This window comes from Camarhynchus parvulus, chromosome 27 (genome assembly GCF_901933205.1).
Source record: "Camarhynchus parvulus chromosome 27, STF_HiC, whole genome shotgun sequence".
Lineage (NCBI taxonomy): Eukaryota > Metazoa > Chordata > Aves > Passeriformes > Thraupidae > Camarhynchus > Camarhynchus parvulus.
The window spans coordinates 2868891-2889305 of record NC_044597.1 but is presented as its reverse complement, the minus strand read 5'-3'; the positions used below and the strand labels follow the sequence as shown (position 1 = coordinate 2889305).

At 63.2% G+C, this 20415-nt stretch overlaps 2 protein-coding genes across 5 annotated transcripts; both read right to left on the bottom strand.

Moving 5' to 3' along the window:
- Positions 1–931: 931 nt before the first annotated feature.
- GHDC (GH3 domain containing) lies at positions 932–3954 on the bottom strand. Its single transcript, XM_030966168.1, has 8 exons — positions 3730–3954; positions 3518–3648; positions 2869–3445; positions 2440–2623; positions 2281–2352; positions 2040–2173; positions 1822–1910; positions 932–1739 (listed from the first exon to the last, which is right to left on the bottom strand). Exons 1-8 carry the CDS (start codon positions 3932–3934, stop codon positions 1539–1541), a joined length of 1593 nt encoding a protein of 530 aa, XP_030822028.1. The 5' UTR covers positions 3935–3954; the 3' UTR covers positions 932–1538.
- Positions 3955–4449: 495 nt separating this feature from the next.
- On the bottom strand, positions 4450–19516 carry LOC115913865 (signal transducer and activator of transcription 5B). Of its 4 annotated transcripts, none has more exons than XM_030966127.1 (19): positions 19455–19516; positions 9794–9931; positions 9553–9709; positions 9380–9469; positions 9127–9301; positions 8922–9052; positions 8680–8831; positions 8449–8604; positions 8188–8367; positions 7970–8057; positions 7759–7881; positions 7517–7609; positions 7199–7405; positions 6931–7025; positions 6734–6864; positions 5919–6089; positions 5663–5714; positions 5356–5463; positions 4450–5288 (listed from the first exon to the last, which is right to left on the bottom strand). In XM_030966127.1, exons 2-19 carry the CDS (start codon positions 9919–9921, stop codon positions 5162–5164), a joined length of 2364 nt encoding a protein of 787 aa, XP_030821987.1. In that variant the 5' UTR covers positions 9922–9931; positions 19455–19516; the 3' UTR covers positions 4450–5161. The 4 variants fall into 4 exon arrangements, with proteins under 4 accessions (XP_030821987.1, XP_030821990.1, XP_030821989.1 ...); XM_030966130.1 differs by having other exon boundaries at positions 5934–6089; XM_030966129.1 differs by lacking the exon at positions 19455–19516 and adding an exon at positions 13593–13696.
- Positions 19517–20415: the final 899 nt, after the last annotated feature.

The following is a 20415-nucleotide window of genomic DNA, read 5'->3' as shown; positions in this document are numbered from 1 at the left end:
CGCGGCGGGGATGGGGACGGGGACGGCGCGGCCTCCTCGCCCCGGGATGCAGCTGACGGACACCGGGCATCGGCACCGGCGCCTTCCACCGCCGGGCATCCCCGGCCTCCGCCCAGCGCCGCAGCGCCCGGGCCCGGCAGCCGCCCCATCCCGATGGGACCCCGGCGGAGCCCGCAGCCGGGCACGCAAACCCAGCCTGGCACCTTCGGCCGGGCAGCCGCACCCTCCAGTCTCGGTAGCAGCGGCACAAATGAGCCTGCACCCAAAACAAGCTGCTCCCTGCGGCCGGGCACTGAAATCGACCTTGCAGCCTGCAGCCTGGCACCAGAGCCACCGGGCACTCGGCAGCCTGGCCCTGCCCAGCGGGTCCCACCCAGCAACCTCCCCTCCCACCGGGGTGGTACCCAGGCACGGCAGGGCAAGCAGAGCCACCCAGCGCTGATCTCCGCACGCAGGGAGCTCGAGGCTTTTGTTTTGGGGTGCTCCCAGCCCAAAGCAAAGCTTCTCCCCGACCTGGAGCAGAAATTTTACTCCAGGGTTTTCCAGCAGGGATGGGAGGGCAGGCCTCAGCCAGGTTCATCCCTGGTGGGGGATGCTTTGCTTTGTGTGAGCCTTGCTCAAGACATCATCTCCTGCCCACCAGCAGCAGCTGCGGCACAGCAGGTGCCCCACATGCCCTCACCAGCCCTGGAAATAACCCTTAATGAGCAGGAGGGGAAATGACCAGTCCCTCCCGATGGTACACCTGTGCCTCAAAGGCACAAAGAGCCTGGTGCCCCCAGAGTGCTCAGCTGGTTAAATATTCATGGCTGCCCCTTCCCCAGGACCCCTGAGAACAGCAGCAACTCCTCAGCCCCCAGAGCAGTCAGATTGCTTGAGCAATCTCTTTAATGAAGATTAAAAATAATAGTCTAAAAAAATCAATCCCGGAGTGCGGTCCTTTATTTATTTCAAAAAGATAATCCTCCTTTATTTTGCATTTGGTTTTCAAAACATTAAAAGCAGCCCTCACTGGAGCTTACTCTTAAACCAGTGGACATGCACTGAAGCCCAGCTGGGGCTGCTCTGTGACACCTGCCACCAGCAGCCCCCTGAGCCCTGCCCGCAGCGTCCCTGCCAGGGGACAAAATGCCACAGGGCCCCAGTGCTCAGTGATGAGGCACGGCTGTTCTGCTCCTCCTGCTCCTGCAGGTTTCCACCGAGCCCTCTGCCTCAGCCATGGGCTGTGGTGTCCCTTGGGAAAGGCACACACTCCACTGTGGCTGCAGGTGCTGCCAAGGCACTGAGTGAGGGGGTCCTGCAGCTGCCCCCTGAGGCTCCCAAGCTCCTGCTCCACCTCCACAGCAGCACTGAGTGGTGCCAGTTGCTGCCACGGGTCACGGTCAAGCTCACTGTCTCCATTTGCTGCACTCAGCCAAGCCCTTGGGGATGAGCACCCTTGTCCCCACGACCTCCCACCCCAGGGACACGGCCCCTCCTCAGAGGGGGCATGCCAAGTGAACCCCAGGGTGGAAGGGCTGTGGGGTCCCAAGGCTGCCCTAGGAGATGACTGCTCCCTGGATGAGCTGCAGCAGCTGCTCCTCACGCAGGACCCTGGGCATGGGCACGGGGGAGCCCAGTGCTTCCCGCAGCCGGGTGAAGCTCCTGGGCCTCACCAGGTGCAGGCGCAGGGGCCCAATGCTGCCCTTGAAGCGGAAGGATTTGTAGATGGGGAAATCCTCCTGGAGACACTGGTCCAGCTGCAGAGAGAGGGTCTGTGCTGGTCCCACACTGCCACACCAGCATCCTTCAGCCCCAGAGCAGAGCCCGTGTCCTGCCCACCTTGTAGCGCTGCACCTCCGACAGGTCCCGCAGGCCCTGCAGCTCCAGGAACACCTCGTAGTGGGGGGCACAGGGCCCTGAAGAGTCACCTGGAGCAGAACCAGGAGTAGGTTAAAGCTGCCCACAACCCCCAGCCCTGTGAGCACAGGAGGGCTGCAGACCCCCATGCAGTGCCAGCTGCACTTTTAGGAGGATTTGGACAGCTCAGGGGAACTCACCCAGCAGGCTGCTCTCCACACAGACGTAGTCAATCAGGCGAGCACCCGGCCACAGGCTCAGGGTGCGGCACAGGCTCTGGCAGAACTGCTCCTCAGGGATGCTCTCACCTCGCACGCTCAGCGTCTGGCTCTCCCTGAGGCACAGGGACACAGGGTGGGTCACTGGCACCCTCCTGTTAAACACTGCTGGTAAATGAGGCCAGCTCCCTGAGGTGAGGGACAGGCATTGGGGTGTCCTCACCTGCGCACAGGTTCCACCATGGGACACTGCTTGTGGAAGCCGGTCACCTTCAGCACCTCCCCAGTACGGCACCTGCAGGGCAGGGGGGTGTGAGGGGGACATGGGTGCATGGGGCTGGGGCAGGCAGCCCCCCGGGGCTACACAGCAGGGAGGAGGCACCTGTACTCTCCGGGCTGGGCTGTCACAACCAGCCCGTACTCACGGCCCTCCCAGAGCTCATCCAGCAGCACCGTCCGTGGCTCCTTGCTGGCCAGGCAGGGCAGGAACTCGCAGAAAGCCCAGTCAGGGCACAGCACAAATCGGGGCACTGGCTCCGCTGGCCACAGGTTCACACCAAGCAGGGCTGGGCAGAGGCAGCATGTGGCAATGTGAGCTCCCCAGACCCCCCCATCCTCACCCACAGAAGCCTCACCCCTCTGCAAGGGGTAGAATTTTGCTGGTGCCAGGACTGAGCTCTTTTCAGGCTGCAGGAAGGGAATGCAGCATAGAGATGCACCAGCACCTGCTGGGGCAGGAAGATCTGTGCTGCCACGTGGCAGCAGCTCCCTGTGGGCACCCTGGGCACACACCAGCGTGGGGGACACTCACCTCCTGCTGCCTGGTAGAAGGGGCAGTAGAAGGGCAGCCCCCGGCATTCAGCCTGGCGGAGGGAGTCGCAGTAGAGCCGCTCTGAGCCGTACATCGTCCTCACCACCACCACCTCCAGCCGCGGCCACAGCCGCAACGCGATGCCCTCAAAGCCATGGGCACACTGCTCACGGAGCTCGGCTGCCCGGGCAACAGCAGGGCTCAGCAGTGCCTGCAGCTCCTCCCGCAGCTCCTCGGGCAGCCCGGGCTGGGGGCTCAGCCTGCCCAGCTCCAGCTCCTGGGCCAGCCGGGGCCATTCCGTGCGCAGGGTCAGCAGCGCGTCGTGCAGCTCGGCTGCCAGCCCGGCCTCCAGCACATGCAGGGCACGCTGCCGCAGGGCAAAGAGCAGCTGCAGCCGCAGCGCTGCGGCCCGAGAGGGCAGCCCGGCCGCCGCGGCCGGGGTGCAGTACAGGGTGGGCAGCGGCCACCCGGCCGGGGCGCGGGGACAGCCAGGGCTCCAGTGCAGCACAGCCGTGCCCCGGCGGGCCAGAGCCCGTGGAAAAGCGGCGCCGAGAGCATCCAGGTAGAGCAGGGAGCCCTGCGGGGGAGGATGGGTCAGGAGGGCGGACCCTGCGGGATCCGCGCCCACCCCGCCCGCCGCTTCCCGTACCTGCAGCCGAGGGTCGGTGTCCCAGCAGTCGGGGAGCAGAGCCCAGAGAAGCGGTGAAGGAAGCGGAACTCCCGGCGCTTCGTCCCGACAGGGCTGCCCCAGGGGATGCTGCTCCTGGAACTCCTCCCAGCCTGCCGGGAGAGGCACAAGCTGAGAAGGGGAACCACGGGACTGACCCCTTCCCGCGGCGCTTCCCGCAGCCCCGCGCTCACCGCCGGCCGTGCCGGTGCCGGTGCCCAGCAGGCGCCGCAGCCGCCGCTCCTGCCTCAGCCGCACGTCGCTGTCCCGATCCTCCAGCCGCCGCCGGTACCGGGCCCCGGCGCGGCGCAGCGCGGAATGGACTAAGCGGTGCCGTAGCGCGGGGACAGCCATGGCCACAGCCACGGCCACGGCCACGGCCACCAGCGTCACCAGCATCGCGGAATGCGGACACCGCCCCGGGCACGGCCCCGGCCCCGGACCCCCCTCACCCACGCGGCTATTCCGCCTCCGGCAGAAATGACGGAGATTTATCGCGCCAGGCGCCGCCCCCCTCCCCGCTTCAGTTTTATTTTCATTTTCACCTTTACACAGCACAGCCCGGACCCCCTGCTCGGCGGGGAATTCAATCGCTATTGAACCCACAGTACCAGCGCCCTCTACCCCTCCATCAAGAGCAAGCTCCTTCTTTGGAAAAACAGAGCAATTGATCCGGTTTATTTTACTTTTTGCCCCAACCCCAGCTGAGCCCCTGCTCCTCAGGGCAGCCCTCCCGGCCGGACACAGCCCCCCGGACCCGCTCAGCTTCTGCCAAGGGAGGCCCGACGACTCTGCCCTTGGGGATCGGAACCCCGAACACCGGGCACAGCCCCAGCATTCATCTGGTGCACCCGAGATGAGGAGCTCCCCAGAGGGACCCGCCTCTGTCCCAAGACACACGTGGCACCCAGAGCTTTTGTGTTACAAAAATATTCCGTGCTTTATTAACTCTGTGATAGAAAAATAACATGGCCAGGACCCCAGAGTTTCCCGCCCAGGCGAGGGGAGAAGCAGTGGGCAGAGGGCTCCGCTCCCCCAAACCCCCTGCCCACCCCACTGCCCTCGCTGGGTGCCCTCGCACCCTGCCACCCTCGCACTGCACCGGCTCCAGAGGGGACACCGAGGCCGGGAGCCGGAGCTCCTGCATCCTTGGGGGCAGAGAAGAGGATGAGGTGCAGGGACCCTGCCACTGTGGAGCATGGGCTGGGGGAGCCCTGGCAGAACCCCTCCTCTGCCCTCACGCAGCCCTGGGCACGGAGCCGCGGGGGAGAACAAGAAGGCGACATGTACATTCTTAGTGACGACTGCGAAAGCGAACCTGAGGCCGGGCTGGGGGCCCCCAGCAGCCCCACGGGGGGGTCAGGGGCTGCAGGGCCTGTGCTGGCAGAAGCGGAAAGCCGAAGCTGGGCCTCTTAAAAGGAACATACAGGAAAACCATGCGACAAATCCGCTGCCGTTTATACAAGGGCATAAACACCAAAGAGCTGGACGCCAGCCTGTGTTTGGGGGCAGTACAGAGCAAATCCTGGGGGCAGGGCCCACCCGCTGTCCCCTGGCACAGAGACACGAACACAGCACAGTCCCCGCAGCGCCGGGGCCAGGGGCAAGGGAGCAGGTGCCTGCCTGTCACGACTGGGCGTGGGGGATCCACTGACTGTCCACGGGGCGCCGCAGCAGCTCCTCCACGTGCCTCGCCACATCCATCGTGTCTTCCAGGTCAAAATCACCCTCGGGGTCCAGCACAGGGTCGGGGCTGTGGGAGGCAGGCGGTGAGGGGAGGAGTAGCTGCAGCAGTACAGGGGTAGGGGGGTGATACTCACTTCTGGGTGTACATGTTGTAATGAGGCTGGGAGCAGACGGCAGGCGAGGGGGCCTGGTCCATGTAGGTGGCCCCTCCAGGGGCAGAATCTCCTGATGCATTGACAAACCTGTGGGGAAGGGTCTCATGAGCGCTGGGTGCCCTGCAGGTGAAGTCACCAAGATGTCTCACAAGGCTCAGCACCAATGTGGCCATTGATGGTGGCCCTGAGCTCCTCAGTGCCCTGGGGTGCTGCCCAACCCAGCCAATTCAATGCAGGGAACCCATGGCAACCACTGCCCAGGATCTGCCTTCGGGGTCACACTTACTCTGGCACCACTTGCTTGATCTGTGGCTTCACATATCCATCCACAGCTTTAGCTAGAGAGAAGGAAGCAGCACTGAGGCCCCAAACTCCAGCACATGCCACGACCCCGGGCAGTGCTGGGGGCTCACACGTGGCCAGATGCAGAACCCCTGTGGGGCTGGTGTGGCCCCGGGGCAGGGGGAGGCTGAGAACACCAGCTCCATCCTGGCTGGATGCACAAAAGAGGGGACACATGTGGGGTGAAGGGACAGCGCTACCTGGCGTGGACTCACAGAGAACCGGCGTGTAGTACTTGGAGAACACCTCGTCCTTGGGCCGGTCGGGGAACACGTAGATGAGGTAACTGAGATCCCCGAGGCGGTCAGCCAAGGAGCGGATAGAGAAGTCCCTGGTGGTGAAAGGCATCAGGTTCCAGAACATCCTCTCAGCTGCAAGACAAGCGTGAGGATCATGGTGAATCCCGGAGTTTGCAGCAGCTCCTGGCTGTGCTCTGGACGTGGGCTGCGAGGTCACATCAAGCAGCAAACAGCATGTCCCACACTGCATCCCTCCCCCAGCAACAGCTGAGGATAAAGCACATGTCACCAGAAAATGGGATGAGATAGGAAACACAGCAAAGCCAAGGCAGGTCTGGCCTCATCCTGACACATTCCCCGACCATGGGGCTCTCTGGTGCTTCTCAGTTATGTGGCCCTCCAAAGGACACTCTTGTGAACAGCAACAGACTCCTGCATGGGGTCAGGCCACCCCTGGCAACCCCTGCACTGGGGAGCACCACTAACTGGATTTTGTACAGTCCATATCATTCCCCAAGCTTGGGTTGGAGGGTTCAGCCTGGTCTCTCCTCCCTGCTGCTGCCAGCATTAGGGCCTGACACAACCATGGCTGCAGTTAGCGAGGGCAGCGCCGCTCCCCATGGCACAGCCAAGGCATTCTGGGAGCTCTGGTGCTCGCCTCTTTCCTGAGGATAACTCCAGCCTGCCTGCTGTGGCAGTGCCAGTGCCCCAAGGGCATGAGGTGGCCTGGCTGGAGCCACTCGATGCAGGGATGCCAGTGCCTGGCACACACTCACAGGAGTCAAACTTCCAGGCAATGGTGATGCCACCAATCTCCGAGTCGCTGAAGCGCAGGAGGAAGGTCCCGTCGGGCTTGTTGATGAGCAGGTCGTGCGCCTGCTGCTTGTTGACGAAGCCCAGGATGGCCCTAGGCAGAGTAGGGCGTCAGGGCTTGGGGCTCGGGCCAGGCTGCACAGGGCAGGGCGGCTCTTACCCGTCATTCCAGTGCGGCTTCAAATGCTTCTTCAGCACCTCCATGACCCCGTCAAACCACTGCCAGAAGGTGTAATTCCTCCCAGGCAGGTTTTCCTGTTGAAATCTCCAGATAATGAGCACTCCTGTCAGCAGCCTCTGAGCCTCTGTTACACAGCACAGACACTGGGTGCAGCAGCAGAGACTCAGGGACTCCCAGGTGGGTATGTCCCATCCAGCCCCACAAGCACAAGCACTGGGGGGCTCTGGGCAGAGCCCAGGCCACTTACCCGGTTGAACTGAGACCAGGACACTGTGGTGCTGCTGTAGTCCTCCAGGTGGGAACTGGTGCTGTTGAAGAGCTTTTGTGCCAGGAACACCAGGTTCTCCTTGGTCAGCCCGCGGCTGCTCTGCACCTCTGCCTTGAACTTCATGTTGAGCGCCTCGCAGAGCTGTGGCCACTGCACCTTGTCGGGCACAGCGAAGGGCACACGGCCCTGGGGGCAGAGAGCATGGTCAGCTCTGCCTGATGTCCCACCAGGAGGCTGAGCCCTATTCCCACACTGGGCAGATGAGGCCTGTCCTGCCCCCACAGCACTGGCACTCACGGGCTCGGCAAAGGCGTTGTCCCAAAGCACAGTGGCCGTGGCATTGTTGTCCTGGCTCCCATGCACAATCACCACCACAGGCAGGGACAGCGTCTGCCGAGAGGAAGGAGACCGGAATGGGCTGTGGGGCACCAAGGGAGCATCACCCACGGCACCCATGTGGCCCCAGCCCAGCCCCCACTCCCGTGGGCACAGTGCCCATGGCTTGCCTAGGGCCTGCAGAAGGGACACGGTGGCTTTACCTTCACCTGGAAGACCAGCTCATTCCCACCAACACTGAACTGCGACTCAAAGAGGATGGTGAATTTCTCCTCTGTCACTGACTCAGCCCCGCGGCGATCTGAGCGCTTGATCCTCTTCAGGGACTGCAGGGACACCAGGGGTGAGCATGGAGGAACAGATGGGGACACAGTGGGACGCAAGGGGACAGGACAGGGAACCAGGGGCACTCACCATGTTGCGGAAGTGGGCACTGAGTGTCCCAGTGGCCTGGTGATACTCCATCACACAGCAGTTGTTGAGGATCTCCCCGCTGCTCTCACTGCCACAGGAATGCACACAGAGTCAGGGCACACGAGGACTGGGAGCTGTGCAAAGTGCAGCCCTTCACTTCCCCCTGCCCCTCACTACCTTGGCAGCCCCAGCCACACACCCCCAGCCCCTGGCATTACTTGCGGGTGCTCTCGTTCTTCAGCAGGGCCTTGGCTTGCTGCTCGCTGATGATGGTGGCCTTCACTTGGGGGGGGTTCATGTGCACATTCAGCTTCCCACCCACCAGGAGCCTCACAGTGGCTGCAAACTTGGTCTGTGTCTTCAGCACTTGGGGGGGCTGCTTCTCGATGATGAAGGTGCTGGGGGGGCAAGGGAATCAGGGGGGCTGGGAAGGGGGCACGGCCATCCTGGCCCCCCACCCAGCTGGACCCAACTTGTACCTGGTGACCAGGGCAGAGATGATGTCAGTGATGGTTCCATTCAGCTCTGACAGCATCTCCTCCACTGGGCCTGGGATCGGCAGCTGCTGGCACAGGTGCTCGGCTCGGCGGATCTGCTGCCGGTTCTGCCAGATGATCTCTGCCAGCTTCTCACACCTGGGGGGAGCAGGGCTCAGCACCCACTGGGCTCAGCACCCTGACCCATCCCACCCCACCCCACCAGGCACTCACCAGGTCTGCAGCACATCCAAGGTGCCTTCAGGTGGGCCCCCATTCCCTGCCAGCTGCTGCCGACGCTTCCACTGGATCAGCTCATCATCCAGGATGGTTGTTTGCTGCTTGCGCAGCAGCTGCAGCGTCTTCTGGTGCTTCTCAGCCAGGTCCTGCGAGGTGGGACAACATCAGGGCTGCAGGGACAGAGTCACAGGGCATCATGGGGACAGCATCATGGGGAACCAGGTGGCATCACTCACCACACGGTACTGCTGTAGTGTCTGGGCCTCACGGTGCAGCCAGGCCTCCAGTGATGCCTTCTTCTGCTGCAGTGTTGTCTCCCGTGACATGCGCTCCTGGGGGCCCAGCTGGGACAGCTGAGAGAACTGGGCTGGGGAACAGGGCATGGTGTTAAGGCTGGCCCTGCCAGGACCCCAGGCTCATGCCCCTCAGCCCCCCACCCACCTTGGAGTCGCATGTTCTCCTGGTACTGGATGATGAAGTATTCCTGTGTCTGCTGCAGCTTTTTGAGCTCATTCTCCGAGTCCTGAGTGATGAGCCGCAGCTCCTCGAAGGTCTGGTTGATCTGCAGGTGCTTCTGGGACATGGCGTCCACCAAGGAGCCAGATGGGGAAGGGCTCTGCATGGGGCACAGGGTGTGCTCAGCATAGTGAGGGGACCCCTCTCCCTCTCCTCACCCCTCCCAGCCTGCACTCACATTGTTTGCCTCCCGCACCAGCCGCTGCTCATGGTACAGGATGTGCCGGATGCAGCGCACCAGCTCCATGGGGCATCGGTCATACGTGTTCTGTGGGGAGAGCACTGCCTGAGCCAGGCACAGGGCAGGGACCCCCCTGGCCCTGCACCCCTGCCCACAGCCCCCCCACTCGCCTGCAGCTGTGTGGCGTAGTGCCCCAGCTTGATCTTCAGCAGGAAGCCGTCCTCACCCACTTGGTGGTCTGCCTTCTTCTGCAGCTCCTGGATCAGGCCCTCCAGAAGCTGGGTCGCCTTCACATTCTCCTGGGGGTTGTCAAGGTCGATGGAGTCCCTGCGTGTGGAGCAGAGCAGTGTCAGGGCACCTGTACCCTGAGGCAGCCACAGCACCCCCAGGGAAGGGCACACCCTGACCTACCATGCCTGGCTCTCGATCCACTGTGACAGGTAATGCCGCACCTCGATGGGGAAGTGCTGCCCATAGAGTGCCTGCATCTGCCTCAGGGCTTCGCCCTGGAGCTGCTGGGCCTGGATCCACACCGCCATGGTTCAGCACCTGTGGGGAGACACCCTGTCAGGGCACCAGCAGGGGACAGACAGGCACTGTGCTGCAAGGGGTCTGGCCCCAGCTGTCCCCGCACCCTCTGCAGGAGTGCCAGAGTCCCTGGTGCTGCCAGCGCTGTCTCCAGCTGCTGAAAGAAAGGGCATGCGGGGGCAGTGGACCCTGGCTCTGAGTCACCCCCTCTTTCCTACGAACAGCCCTGGGGGTGCCCAGGGCCAGGGATGTGCCTCTGCATGGCCTCTCCACATGGTTCTCATTTCCCCTCAGTGCACCACGGGATCGCAGCCATCGCTGGCCACGCGAATGAGGAAACAGGCCAGGGGGAGGAAGGGCTGCCCAGAAATCCAGGGTGACGCAGAGCAGAGGCCCCCCCTGCATCCACCCTGTTCCTGCCCACACCCTGGCAGCGCCAGCAGGCAGGAGCAGCCCCAGCCCCACGAGCCCACGTGGCACCACAGTCCCTGACAAGTCCCCTGTGCCAGGGCCCCTGTGTGCCCCAAGTCCTGGTGGAGACACACAGACCTTTCCAAAGCAGTTTTGGGGCAGCTCTGGCTCCATGCAGGGATTCCAACCACTACACAGCCTTGGCTCCCCCGGGGTCAGGCAGGGATGAGATGGTGGTGACAGCACCTCTACTAAAATCTGGTGTGTCCCCTGGGTCACCTGTGGCTAGAGAGGGCTGGAGAAACAGCCTCCAGCTGACTGTGTGAGGGTGATGTGACAGCAAGTGACACAGGAGGGTCTGGGGCACTCAAGGTCCCCCCTGAGTGAGGAGGCAGCAGTACAGCAAACAGCATTTAGATACAATCACACTCTATCCACCTGGGATTTGGCACCACACAGAGGGGCCAGGCAGGGGCACAAGGCCTTGGACGTGTCCCAAGGCCGGGTGACCAGGCCAGAACCTGATCACTGCACTGGCTGGTGACAAGCAGAGGGGCTGAGCCAGTGGGGACTATGCTTCCCCCTCTCCCTGAAGCATTTTGTTCAGCCTCAGAAATACCAGTGGCCCACAGGGCTCCAAAAGAGCTGGTGCTGTCATATACTGAGGGGCACATGCTGGGGGACAGTGGCAGCAGGTCCAAGTGGAGCAGCCACAGCCGGAGCCCCCGAGCCACGCACACCCGCCCCTGAACAGGAAGAGGAACAATAACCCAGAGCTGGCTAAAAATGAATTTTTCCTCTATAAAAAACGGAGGAACATTTCCACATTCACAGAAATCACCAAGCTGGAAATGCTGCTGGCAAGGAGGGGCCTGGGGAGGCAGAAGAACGCCAGCAAGGAGGAAAGGGAAGGTGGGATGGCTGACAGCAGGACATGCTGCTGTTGGAAATTGTGGATGTTTGATAAGGGGCAGAGCCAAGAACAGCCATGCCAGTGCCACTGCACCACAAAGTGACCGAAGTCCCCAGCACTGTGGGGACATCTGCACGGACACAGAGCAAACAGACACTGCCCTGCCTGTTGATAAAATGGTGATCTCTTCCCATCTCACAGTGACAAAACACTTCCTACTCCACTCTAGCATGTTGTTAAGCAACGACTCTCTGGCTGCTCCGTGGTGAGCTGGCAGACACTGCATTTGGCCAGTGCCAGCCTGGGAGCAGGAGCACCAGCACCACATCTGCCTCTACGAAGGGCCATGGAGTGGCTGACAGGGGCAGAGCTCACCTGGTGTGTGCCCCAAAACACCATTTGCACCAGGCCTGAGCACAACCTCCACAGACACTGTCAATGCAGCAGGACGTGCAATTTCTCCTGGGGGAAATTTGTCTCGTTTTTGTCTCACCTGGGGACAAACCAAACCTCCCCATGGGCTGCAGGGTACCCTGACCACCCCAGCACAAGCAACCAGTGCCACCTGGCATGGGCAGACTTTTGGCCCTGAGACTCAGCACAGCTGTGGCAGCAACTCTGTTTCAGCATAAGCTGGAGCACCATGGTCCCACCGTGGTCCCTTTCCAGGCAGCCCTGCCTCCTCCATCACCTTCCAGCATCACACTCCTCAGTGGCACCACCAGCTGCCCGAGGGATGGGATCCCATGACACATCCACCCCCATGTCCAGGGCCATTCACCCACCCCAGTGCCACCTCCAGCCCCAGCAGGGCCACTGCAGCCTCAAGCACTGCCACGGGTCAGCCACGCACGGCAGCCACCGGCCCCATGCACACTCCAACAACTGCAAGAGGCAGATAATTGTAGTGGTTTAGGCTACTTTGCATTTACTCGCTGGCAGCGAGCTGGAACCCACCCGTCACTGCAGCTCGGTTAACCAGCAGCACTCGACAAGCCACAGCGACGTGCTCACCAGACTTATTGCCTGTGAAGGGGCACAGGCAGCAGCTTCCCGGGGTAGGACCAGTGCTGAGGAGAGACCCCAGAGCTGTGGGGAAGGACCCCAGTAACACAGGGACTCAGCAGAGAGAAGGACATGCCAGCAGACATTTCTGCCTCTTACAGCCTCACTGCCCACTGCTGATGGGGAAGCACTGCCAAACCCAATGCAAAACAGGAGAAACCCACCCAAAAAGGGCACTCAGAAGGCCAGAGGCAGCAGCGAGGAGAGGGGAAGATGAGGAAGGTGGCAGCTCGGCTGGGGGCAGCCAGGGGACTGACATGATCACACTGGGAAAGGGTCACATGCACAGTGTTAGTAGGCACCAGCAAATCCCAAGCTGCAGGAGAGCCAGAGCACATCCGTGGGCACACAAAAGGAGGGAAATGCCTCACAGGATGAGGACAGCAGCAGCAGCTTCCCACATGCCACGGGCACGGCAAAACCCGAACACAAGCAGCAGCTACCCCGGAGCACGCTCTGCACGGGATGCTCACTGCAATCTGCCACGGAATGCTCCTGCAACAGAGCCAGCCCAAAGACCTCCTCATGAGCAGGACACCCCTGCGCTGGCGCTGGCACAGCCCCCGACAGCAGCCTCTCGCCCAGAGCCATGCCCTGAAGGGCCAGGCAGGGGCCAAGGGCTAGGCAAAGGCCTGGGGGGGACCACTGTGCTCTGACTGTACCCCCCACCGCCCCACTCCCTCGACCCACGCAGTCCCTCGGCTCCCGCACTGCCCTTGGCCCGGCGCTCCGGCAGCCCGGGGGTCTCCGGAGCGGTGTCTTCCCGGGGCTGGGCTCCGGCGGCACGGCCCTGCCCCGCTGCGCCGCCCGCCGCAGTAAACACGGACACGTGGTTTCTCGGCACCTCCGGGAACCCACGATCGCTTCCAGGTCAGAGCCGGCCCCGCTTGTGGCCGCAGGGCCGGACCCTGCACCCTGCGCTGGTGTGGCCGAGCGGCTCCGGTGCTGCCCCCGCCAGCGCTGCCGCTGCCCCCGGCAGGCCCGGCGGGAAGCTGTCCCGCAGCTGTCCCTCCAAGCTGGGCGGCTCCAAGCAGGATTCCTCCAGGGCAAGATCCGGCCCCCAGCCGGGCCCCGGGCACGGTGGAGGTGACAGCCGGGAGCGGCCGCCAGGCAGAGCGGAGGGCTCCGGTTACCTCCGCACACACAGAGCCACCCCTCCTCCCTCAGCGGTCCCCTGGCCGCTCCAGCTCTCCCAGAGCCCCGCTGGAGCCCGGTGTGGAGCGCCCGTCCTGCAGCCGCCCTCAGGCCCCGCTGGAGCCGGGTGTGGAGTGCCCGTCCTGCAGCCGCACTCACCGCCCTCAGGCCCCGCTGGAGCCGGGTGTGGAGTGCCCGTCCTGCAGCCGCCCTCAGGCCCCGCTGGAGCCGGGTGTGGAGTGCCCGCTCTGCAGCCGCCCTCAGGCCCCGCTGTGCCCCCGCGCCGCTCTGGCGTCCGGCCCCAGGACAGCCGGGCTACGGCTCGGGGCGGGCACAGCCGGGCTCCCGAGCGGCCGTTTCGCTGGCTGCGCACTACAGGAAGGAGCAGAGAGCAGCTATTTCCTTCCAAAATGTCAGGTGCCTGCGCGGGACAGCCTGCCCCCGAGTGCTGGCAGCCACCCGGCACACTCGGCCCCTCACACCGCTCCGGGGCCAGAGCAGGCACAGCCGCTGTCCTCAGCAGGCACTGAGCCCCTGTGGCCGGCTGAGAGCCAGGGACGGGACCCCAGGGAGCCATGCAGCAGTTGGGCATGGGGGGAGTTGGGACCCCCTGACCTGCGCCCCCCGGCTTCGCTCACATCCCCCAGCACACGGCCCTGGAGCCGAGCCTGCAGCAGGAGCACCCGGGTGATGGTGAGCAGCCCCCAGCCCTGCTCAGAGCTGGGGCACCGGCACATTGTGGAGCTAGAATAGGGGGCCAAGGGCTGCTCGCATGTCTTCCACCAGCCTGTGGTTTCCAGCTCTGGCTAGGAGGCGGCAGTGCCCACCGGCATGGGAGCGAGCTCTCTCTAGAAGCTCCGTGCTTTGATGGGGTTTGTTTGTCTCCCACAGAAAGTGGCAGCAACTGATGGCTTTGCCCCGGTGAAGAGGCAGCCGAACCATTCAGCCCACACTGGAAACATCTGTACCATGACACTCATGAAAGAGGCATGGCTGGCTCTGGTAATCCAACGTGCCCCCCAAGAGCAGAGGCGACAGGCTCCACAGCAGCAGAGTAGGTAGGCAGAGGTGGAACTAGTAGCACCAGGACTGTCCAGGTGCCCCAGCAACTCTGAGAGCCAAAAGCAGAGAGTTCACACCATGAATTCATGACCTGATGCTGCCCAGAGGGGACACCAGCCCCACACAGGCAGAGATGCCCCAGCTGGGGACTGGTGCCAGGGGCATCAGTGCTGGGGGCTGCCAACAGCTCATCTTATGCCACAGGCCAGGCTCTCTGCCTGCCAGCACTTGCCACCCTTGGGAAAAGTTTCCTCCTCACTCAGATTTCTTCCAATCAGAGAGGCCCAGAAACCTGCGTCAAACCAAAACCACCAAAATACTCAGCAAAATCCCTTGAATCCAACGGCTGGAACCTCGAGAAAACCTCAGTGCACCAAGAGCCACCCTGGTGCAGCCACAGCCAGATACAGGCACTGCCCAGGCACCAGTGGGATTCCTTCAGACACAGAGCATGCAGCAGGATCAGCACTGGTGGGCAGGACACATGGTGCAGCCACATCAGCAGAGTCCAGTGCCCAACCAGCCCCATGGGCACGAGTCCAGTGTGGCTCCTGCAGGACATCCACCGTGGGGAGCCCAGTCCCTGCCAGCACTGGTGCTGCCTCCATCATAAACCCTCAGACAGGATTAGAGAGGCTGGGCAGAGCTTTAATTACTCCTGGCTCCCTGGGGCCAAGCAGCTGAATTAACTAGCTTTGGGGCTGGCACAGCAGGGAGTTGCCAGCTCAGAGTTCTGGAGCTTCCCTTGGCTTGGTGGGGGAATCCCAGGGCAGGCACAAAGCCACTGACCACCTGCAGCATCCCAGACTCTGGCCTTGCCCGGGCAGGGATGTGCAGCTGCCCCGTGCCAGGACACTCAAGGAAGGGATTTTCCCTCCACGTTAATAATGCCCAACCCCAAATCCCTGTAATGCCACACTGAGGGCACAGCCCTGGGGTCCCACAGGTTCTGTGGCAGCCTCCTGCACTGAGGCCAAATCCATCCCAGCCCCTGGCTCGGTGCTAATCCCTGCTCAGACCTGTGCCAGCCCAGAAGGTACAGGCCGGGCGAAGGACCTGAGGATTAAGCTCATTTCAGCATCGAATTAGTCCCGATTGGGGTCTGGAGACACAATTTCATTTTCTCTGCCATGCTACAGTGAGCACACACAATGGCACTAATCCACCCACAGCCAGACTGGATTTGCTGGGCAGGACCCAGGTGGGCTGGGGGAGATGTGGGCAGCACAGGCACCAACGGCACCGCTCTGGATGCATCCATCCCCTCGGGATGATGCCATGCTCCAGCTCTCCTTGGGGCTGGGGACATGGTGCAGGAGCCTCCTCACCCCTGGCATGGCTGTCCTACAGGGCTAACCCAGCTGGCACAGCACAGGTTTTTGGATGTCTGGTGAGCGGGGAGAGACAGAAGGACACCAGAGCAGCTCCTGCATCCCCCCACTGCACTCCCAGAGTTCATCCCCAGCAGCTCTGCATGCAGAGATGCTCTTGCACCAAGTCAGCAGAGCATGATGGAGAGGAGTAAAGCCTTGCCTTTGGAAGAGGAGATACACAGACATCGAGGGATGCTGGCAGGAGGGGGGACTAGTCAGACAGAGAATAAAACAACCAACACCAGTGGTTTCTGAAACAAAGTTCTCAGTCAAATCGAGAGAGGGGTGAAGCACAGAGTGCATCCATACACACACAAATATGTCCAGGTGGGTTTTGGCTTTCCTGGCCCTGGGATGGGCTTTCCAGCCCCTGAAGCAGCAGCAGAGCCCCTGCCCCTGAGCTGCACCATAAGCCTCAGCACAGCATCTCCACAAGCAGGGCCAGAGAAGCTGCACCCCTGGGCCCACAGCCCAGCAGCACCAGGGTCGGGTATTCACACCAGAGAGGACAAAGATCATTTTACAGCATTTCCAGCTGCTGCAGGAACTTAGAACTGCCAGCAAGAGCAGCCTCTTCCTCTGCTAAAGGCTTTGCAGGGCCTTTGAGTGATAGGGACGAGAGGACAGAATGAGCACCCAGCACATGGTGGGCAGGGCTGGGTTGCTGCTCTGGCTCTCTGAGGCAGTGCTCTCCAGCCCCAGCCTTTTCCCCAGTTCCCTCCCCAGCAGAGCTGTGCTATAAACCAGCTCATAACACAAAGTTACACTGAAAGTGGAGATTGCAAAACTCACCAGTGACTGTTTGAACCAGGAATGGGCTGTGACTGTGCTGTGGTTCAGCTATGCTGCTGTGGCTGTCCCAGCTTGGCTGCACATCATTCCTGATAGAGCAGGAAGCAGGACCCAGCACTCAGGGAAGCACTGAGTGCCTGCGAGCAGCCCGTGCTCCTGGCCCCTCTGGTGCAGCCAGATGGGTGGATTCTGCTTTATCAGCAAGTCAGCTCAGCCCTATCGGCCAGGAAGCCGTGTTCACAGAGTGCCTCCCCCTCGACGTTTCCCAACGCGGCGGGAGCAGCGGCGTGCAGCAGCCTACCTTTTATCAGCCAGCAGATGTTGCTAGAACTGTTGCTGCATGTGAAATTCAGGCATGCCCAGCACCACTTGGATCCCTGCACCAGCCATGCGGTGCCAGGGTAAACACCCCCGCCCCCCTCCTCCCGGGATCAAAACACTTGGGGGTTGCAAAATAGACACCCCATGAAAGGAAAGGCATGCCACAGAAACATTACAGCTGTCGAGGCTACTTCTGCCGGAGCGTGCCGGAGCCAGCACAGCCTCCCAGGCTGGAGCTGCCTGCATGGCTGCAGAGCTGAGTCCTGACCCGTGCTGGCAAGGTGGGGACTCTAATCCTGACTCTAACCCTAACCCTAGCCATGCCCTGGCTTGCCTGAGGTGGCTGCTTCCAGGGCAGCACTCACAGTGTGTGGGACACTGCAGCCGAGCAGGCAGAGGGATGCTGTCACCAGCGCAGGTACCCAGGGGATGCTGATGTCAAGGAGATCCCATTCACCCTGCCTGCCATCCCACTGGCATCCCCGGGCTGCTGTGAAGCCTGTTGAATGTGACACACCTTACAGTCATTCCTTGCAAACTAGAAAGTAATTTCCCAGCCCACAGGACCGCTTCACTGTACTCACCCCAAAGCAGTCGCCACTCGCCGCCCACGATGTCGCAGACTGCAGGGAGCAGGGATTTTTTGCAAGCAGGGTATCTGAGTTTTGCTATCACTCGAGAGAGAGCTGGGAAACCCCATGGCAAAGCCTTCACCGTCACTTTGGAGTCAGCACTTCCCCTGCAGCGAGGGGAAGGTCCCTCCAGAGGTTCTGTGTGCCCTGTGCTGAGCATCCCCAACTGCAGCTCCCTGAATGGTGAGAGCATCCCTGACCCTGCCCCAAAGCATTGGCCTTGGCACAAGGCAGGTGAGGCAGATCCAGTGAGGTGGCTCTAGTGACAACTGTAGGGACCCAACACCCCCAAAGCAGGGCACTGTCAAAGTGCCACAAAACACAGAGTGGGTGACAGCCACCTGTCAAGCCCTGCTCCCAGCCAGCTCTCCCATGTCCCTACCACAGGCTGTTGGCACCTCTCAGCCCACACCAGAGCTCCTCCTCCTCCTCATGATGCACCCACAGCACAGCAGGGCACAACAGAGCAGGGCATAGCAGAGCCCTCTCCAGCCCCAGAAATGAGCAGCTCCCCAGGAACAGTTCTAAAACCCAGGGAGACAGTCTCCATCTTCACATCCAGCACCTCGGAACCACATCAGGTCAGGCTGCAATCCTGATGGCTTCAGGAGCACAAGGACTTGGGCCAGGAGTCGGGACCTGGAGGGGAGAGCTCCCACCGTGGAGGGCTGGATCCTGGTGCCCATGGCAGTGGTGAGGCTCTGTGGAGCACCTCATTGTGCCTGCACTAAGTGCCCCCTCGCATGCCACTGCTGGGGCTCACACTGCTCCGGACACAGGCACGAGCACTGCAGGGACCCGCAGGCAGCCAGCAGTGAGCCAGCCCACAGCCAGGAATGTCCTGCTCTAACCAAGGGCCCCACAAGCCAGGAACATCGTGTGCCATGCCCCTGCCAGGGCAAACCACGCGGAGCTACCCTGAGCCCAGCCCTGTCTCCCCAGGCACTGTCACCAAACCGCTACTGGTCACCGGCCCGGTGCCACGGGGTGCCCAGCACGGTGCACGGAGAATTGAACGAGCCAACAGCCCCGGCCCACCGGCGGTGCCAGCGCAGCTCAGCAGCGCCGGTCCGAGCCGAGCACGGGAGCCTCGGAGCCGCTGGGCAGGAGCCGCCGGGGGCCGGCCTGGCACGGACCCGGGGCTGGCCGGGCACGGGGCCCTGACAGCTCCGTAACCCGCCGGACAGGTGGCCGCGGCTCCCGCGGGCTCCCCGGCACCGGCCGCGCCGGAGCTGGGTGAAAGGCCACCGGGCGCTGCGGTCCCCGCGGTGTCGCCGCTCCCGCTGGGGAACGATCCCACCCGCGTGTGCCACCGACAGCAGCGGGGCTCGCACTCCCGCCGTCCCGGTTCGGTGCGCTGCCTGCGGCGGGACCCCCCCGGCACCGCACGGGACGCCTCGCGCTGCCCCGGATCCTCCGCTCGGTCCGGGACCGGGACTCGGAGCCGCCCTCCGCGGCCGCCGCTCCGGCGGGGCCCGCGTGCGAAAACCGGCCCAGCTCCGGCGGGCCAGGAGCGCCCCCGCCCCGGGATGCGTCGCGGCACCAGGACGAGCCCGGGACGTGCCCGCCGCCCCCTCGGAGCGGCCCCACTGTCGCCTCCGCCCGCCCAGGGGCCCGCGGGCCCCGCCGGTCCCCGCCGAGCCCCGCGCTCGGCCCAGCTGCGCCCGCCCGGGGTTACGAAACACCCACAGCGCGGACCGGACCGGACCGGACCGGACCGCCCCGGCCCTGCCGCACCCCGCCCGGCCCTGCTGGGAAGGCGGACAGGGTCCGGGCCCGCTCGGCTCGGTCCGGTGCGGTCCCGGCGGCGATGACGGCTCCGCGCTCCCGCCCTTGCCCACCTGCGGCCGCGGCGGCGGCTCCGCTGCTCCCGCGGCTCCGGCGGCTCCCGGCGGCTCCCGGCGCTCCGCTCCGCCGCCGCTCTGCCCCCGCCGCGCCCCGGCCCGGCCCGCGCGGCCCCGCCCTCCCACGGCTCCGCCCCCGCCGGCCCCCGCCAGCACCGAGAACGGCACCGGGTAACGGAGCGGTACCGGGCACTGGGCAACAGCACCAGGTAATAATGGCACTGAGTGACGGCACCGGGCACCGGGTAACGGGGCCGGTACCGGGCACAGGATAATGGCATCAGGCAGTGGCGCTGAGTGACGGTACCGGGCACCAGCGCAGGTTAATGCCACCAGCACCAGGTAATGGCACAGGGTGTCATAAGTGAGTAGTGGCTCTAGCACTAGAATCCAAAACAGCTTCAGGCTTCAACGCCAGCAGCTCTGGCAGGACACAAACCAGCACCAGAACTTGGCAGTAAGCACCAGGGGAGCCCAAAGCAGCACCAAGCCTTGGTTCTGGGAGCAGGAGTGACCAAGTCAGTACCAGGTGGCCACAGACGTGGCTTCAGGGCTGCCTTGTGCTGACACCGGGCCCTCTGTGTGAAGCAGCCCTGGCTGCACGGTGCTCGTTCCCACCAGAGGCCTGGGCTGACACTTTGCAGCTACGTGCATGGCCAAGATCCCCAGTGCTGCCACAGCCTCAGGCACCTGCTGAGACAGGACGCTGCATCCCCTTCTCCCAAGCTGCCACATCCCCTGAGAGCTGTGAGGGGACCCAAGGCACTGCCAGCTCCTCTGCAGTTGCTCAAACAGGGAAAGTTAACAGCAGCCATAAGAAAACCATCCTGAGGAGCTCTTGCACAGCTGGCAGGCGCAGCAGACTCCTCGTGGCAGCACTGGCACCCCAGGGCAGGGGGTACCCTGGTGACGGGCAGCCCGGGGTGCGGCTGCCGTGTGGTGATGGGCAGAGGTGGCG

What these genes read in the sequence shown, in the direction of transcription:
- LOC115913865 (XM_030966127.1), bottom strand. Translation starts at nt 9,921, where the DNA reads ATGGCGGTGTGGATCCAGGCCCAGCAGCTCCAGGGCGAAGCCCTGAGG. An exon ending in TGGTGCGGGAGGCAAACAAT is followed by an intron (nt 9,302 to 9,379) that starts GTGAGTGCAGGC and finishes TGCCCCATGCAG; the next exon opens with AGCCCTTCCCCATCTGGCTC. An exon ending in ATCTCTGCCCTGGTCACCAG is followed by an intron (nt 8,368 to 8,448) that starts GTACAAGTTGGG and finishes TTGCCCCCCCAG; the next exon opens with CACCTTCATCATCGAGAAGC.
- GHDC (XM_030966168.1), bottom strand. Translation starts at nt 3,934, where the DNA reads ATGCTGGTGACGCTGGTGGCCGTGGCCGTGGCCGTGGCTGTGGCCATG. An exon ending in CGGCACCGGCACGGCCGGCG is followed by an intron (nt 3,649 to 3,729) that starts GTGAGCGCGGGG and finishes CTCTCCCGGCAG; the next exon opens with GCTGGGAGGAGTTCCAGGAG. An exon ending in ATGGTGGAACCTGTGCGCAG is followed by an intron (nt 2,174 to 2,280) that starts GTGAGGACACCC and finishes CCTGTGCCTCAG; the next exon opens with GGAGAGCCAGACGCTGAGCG.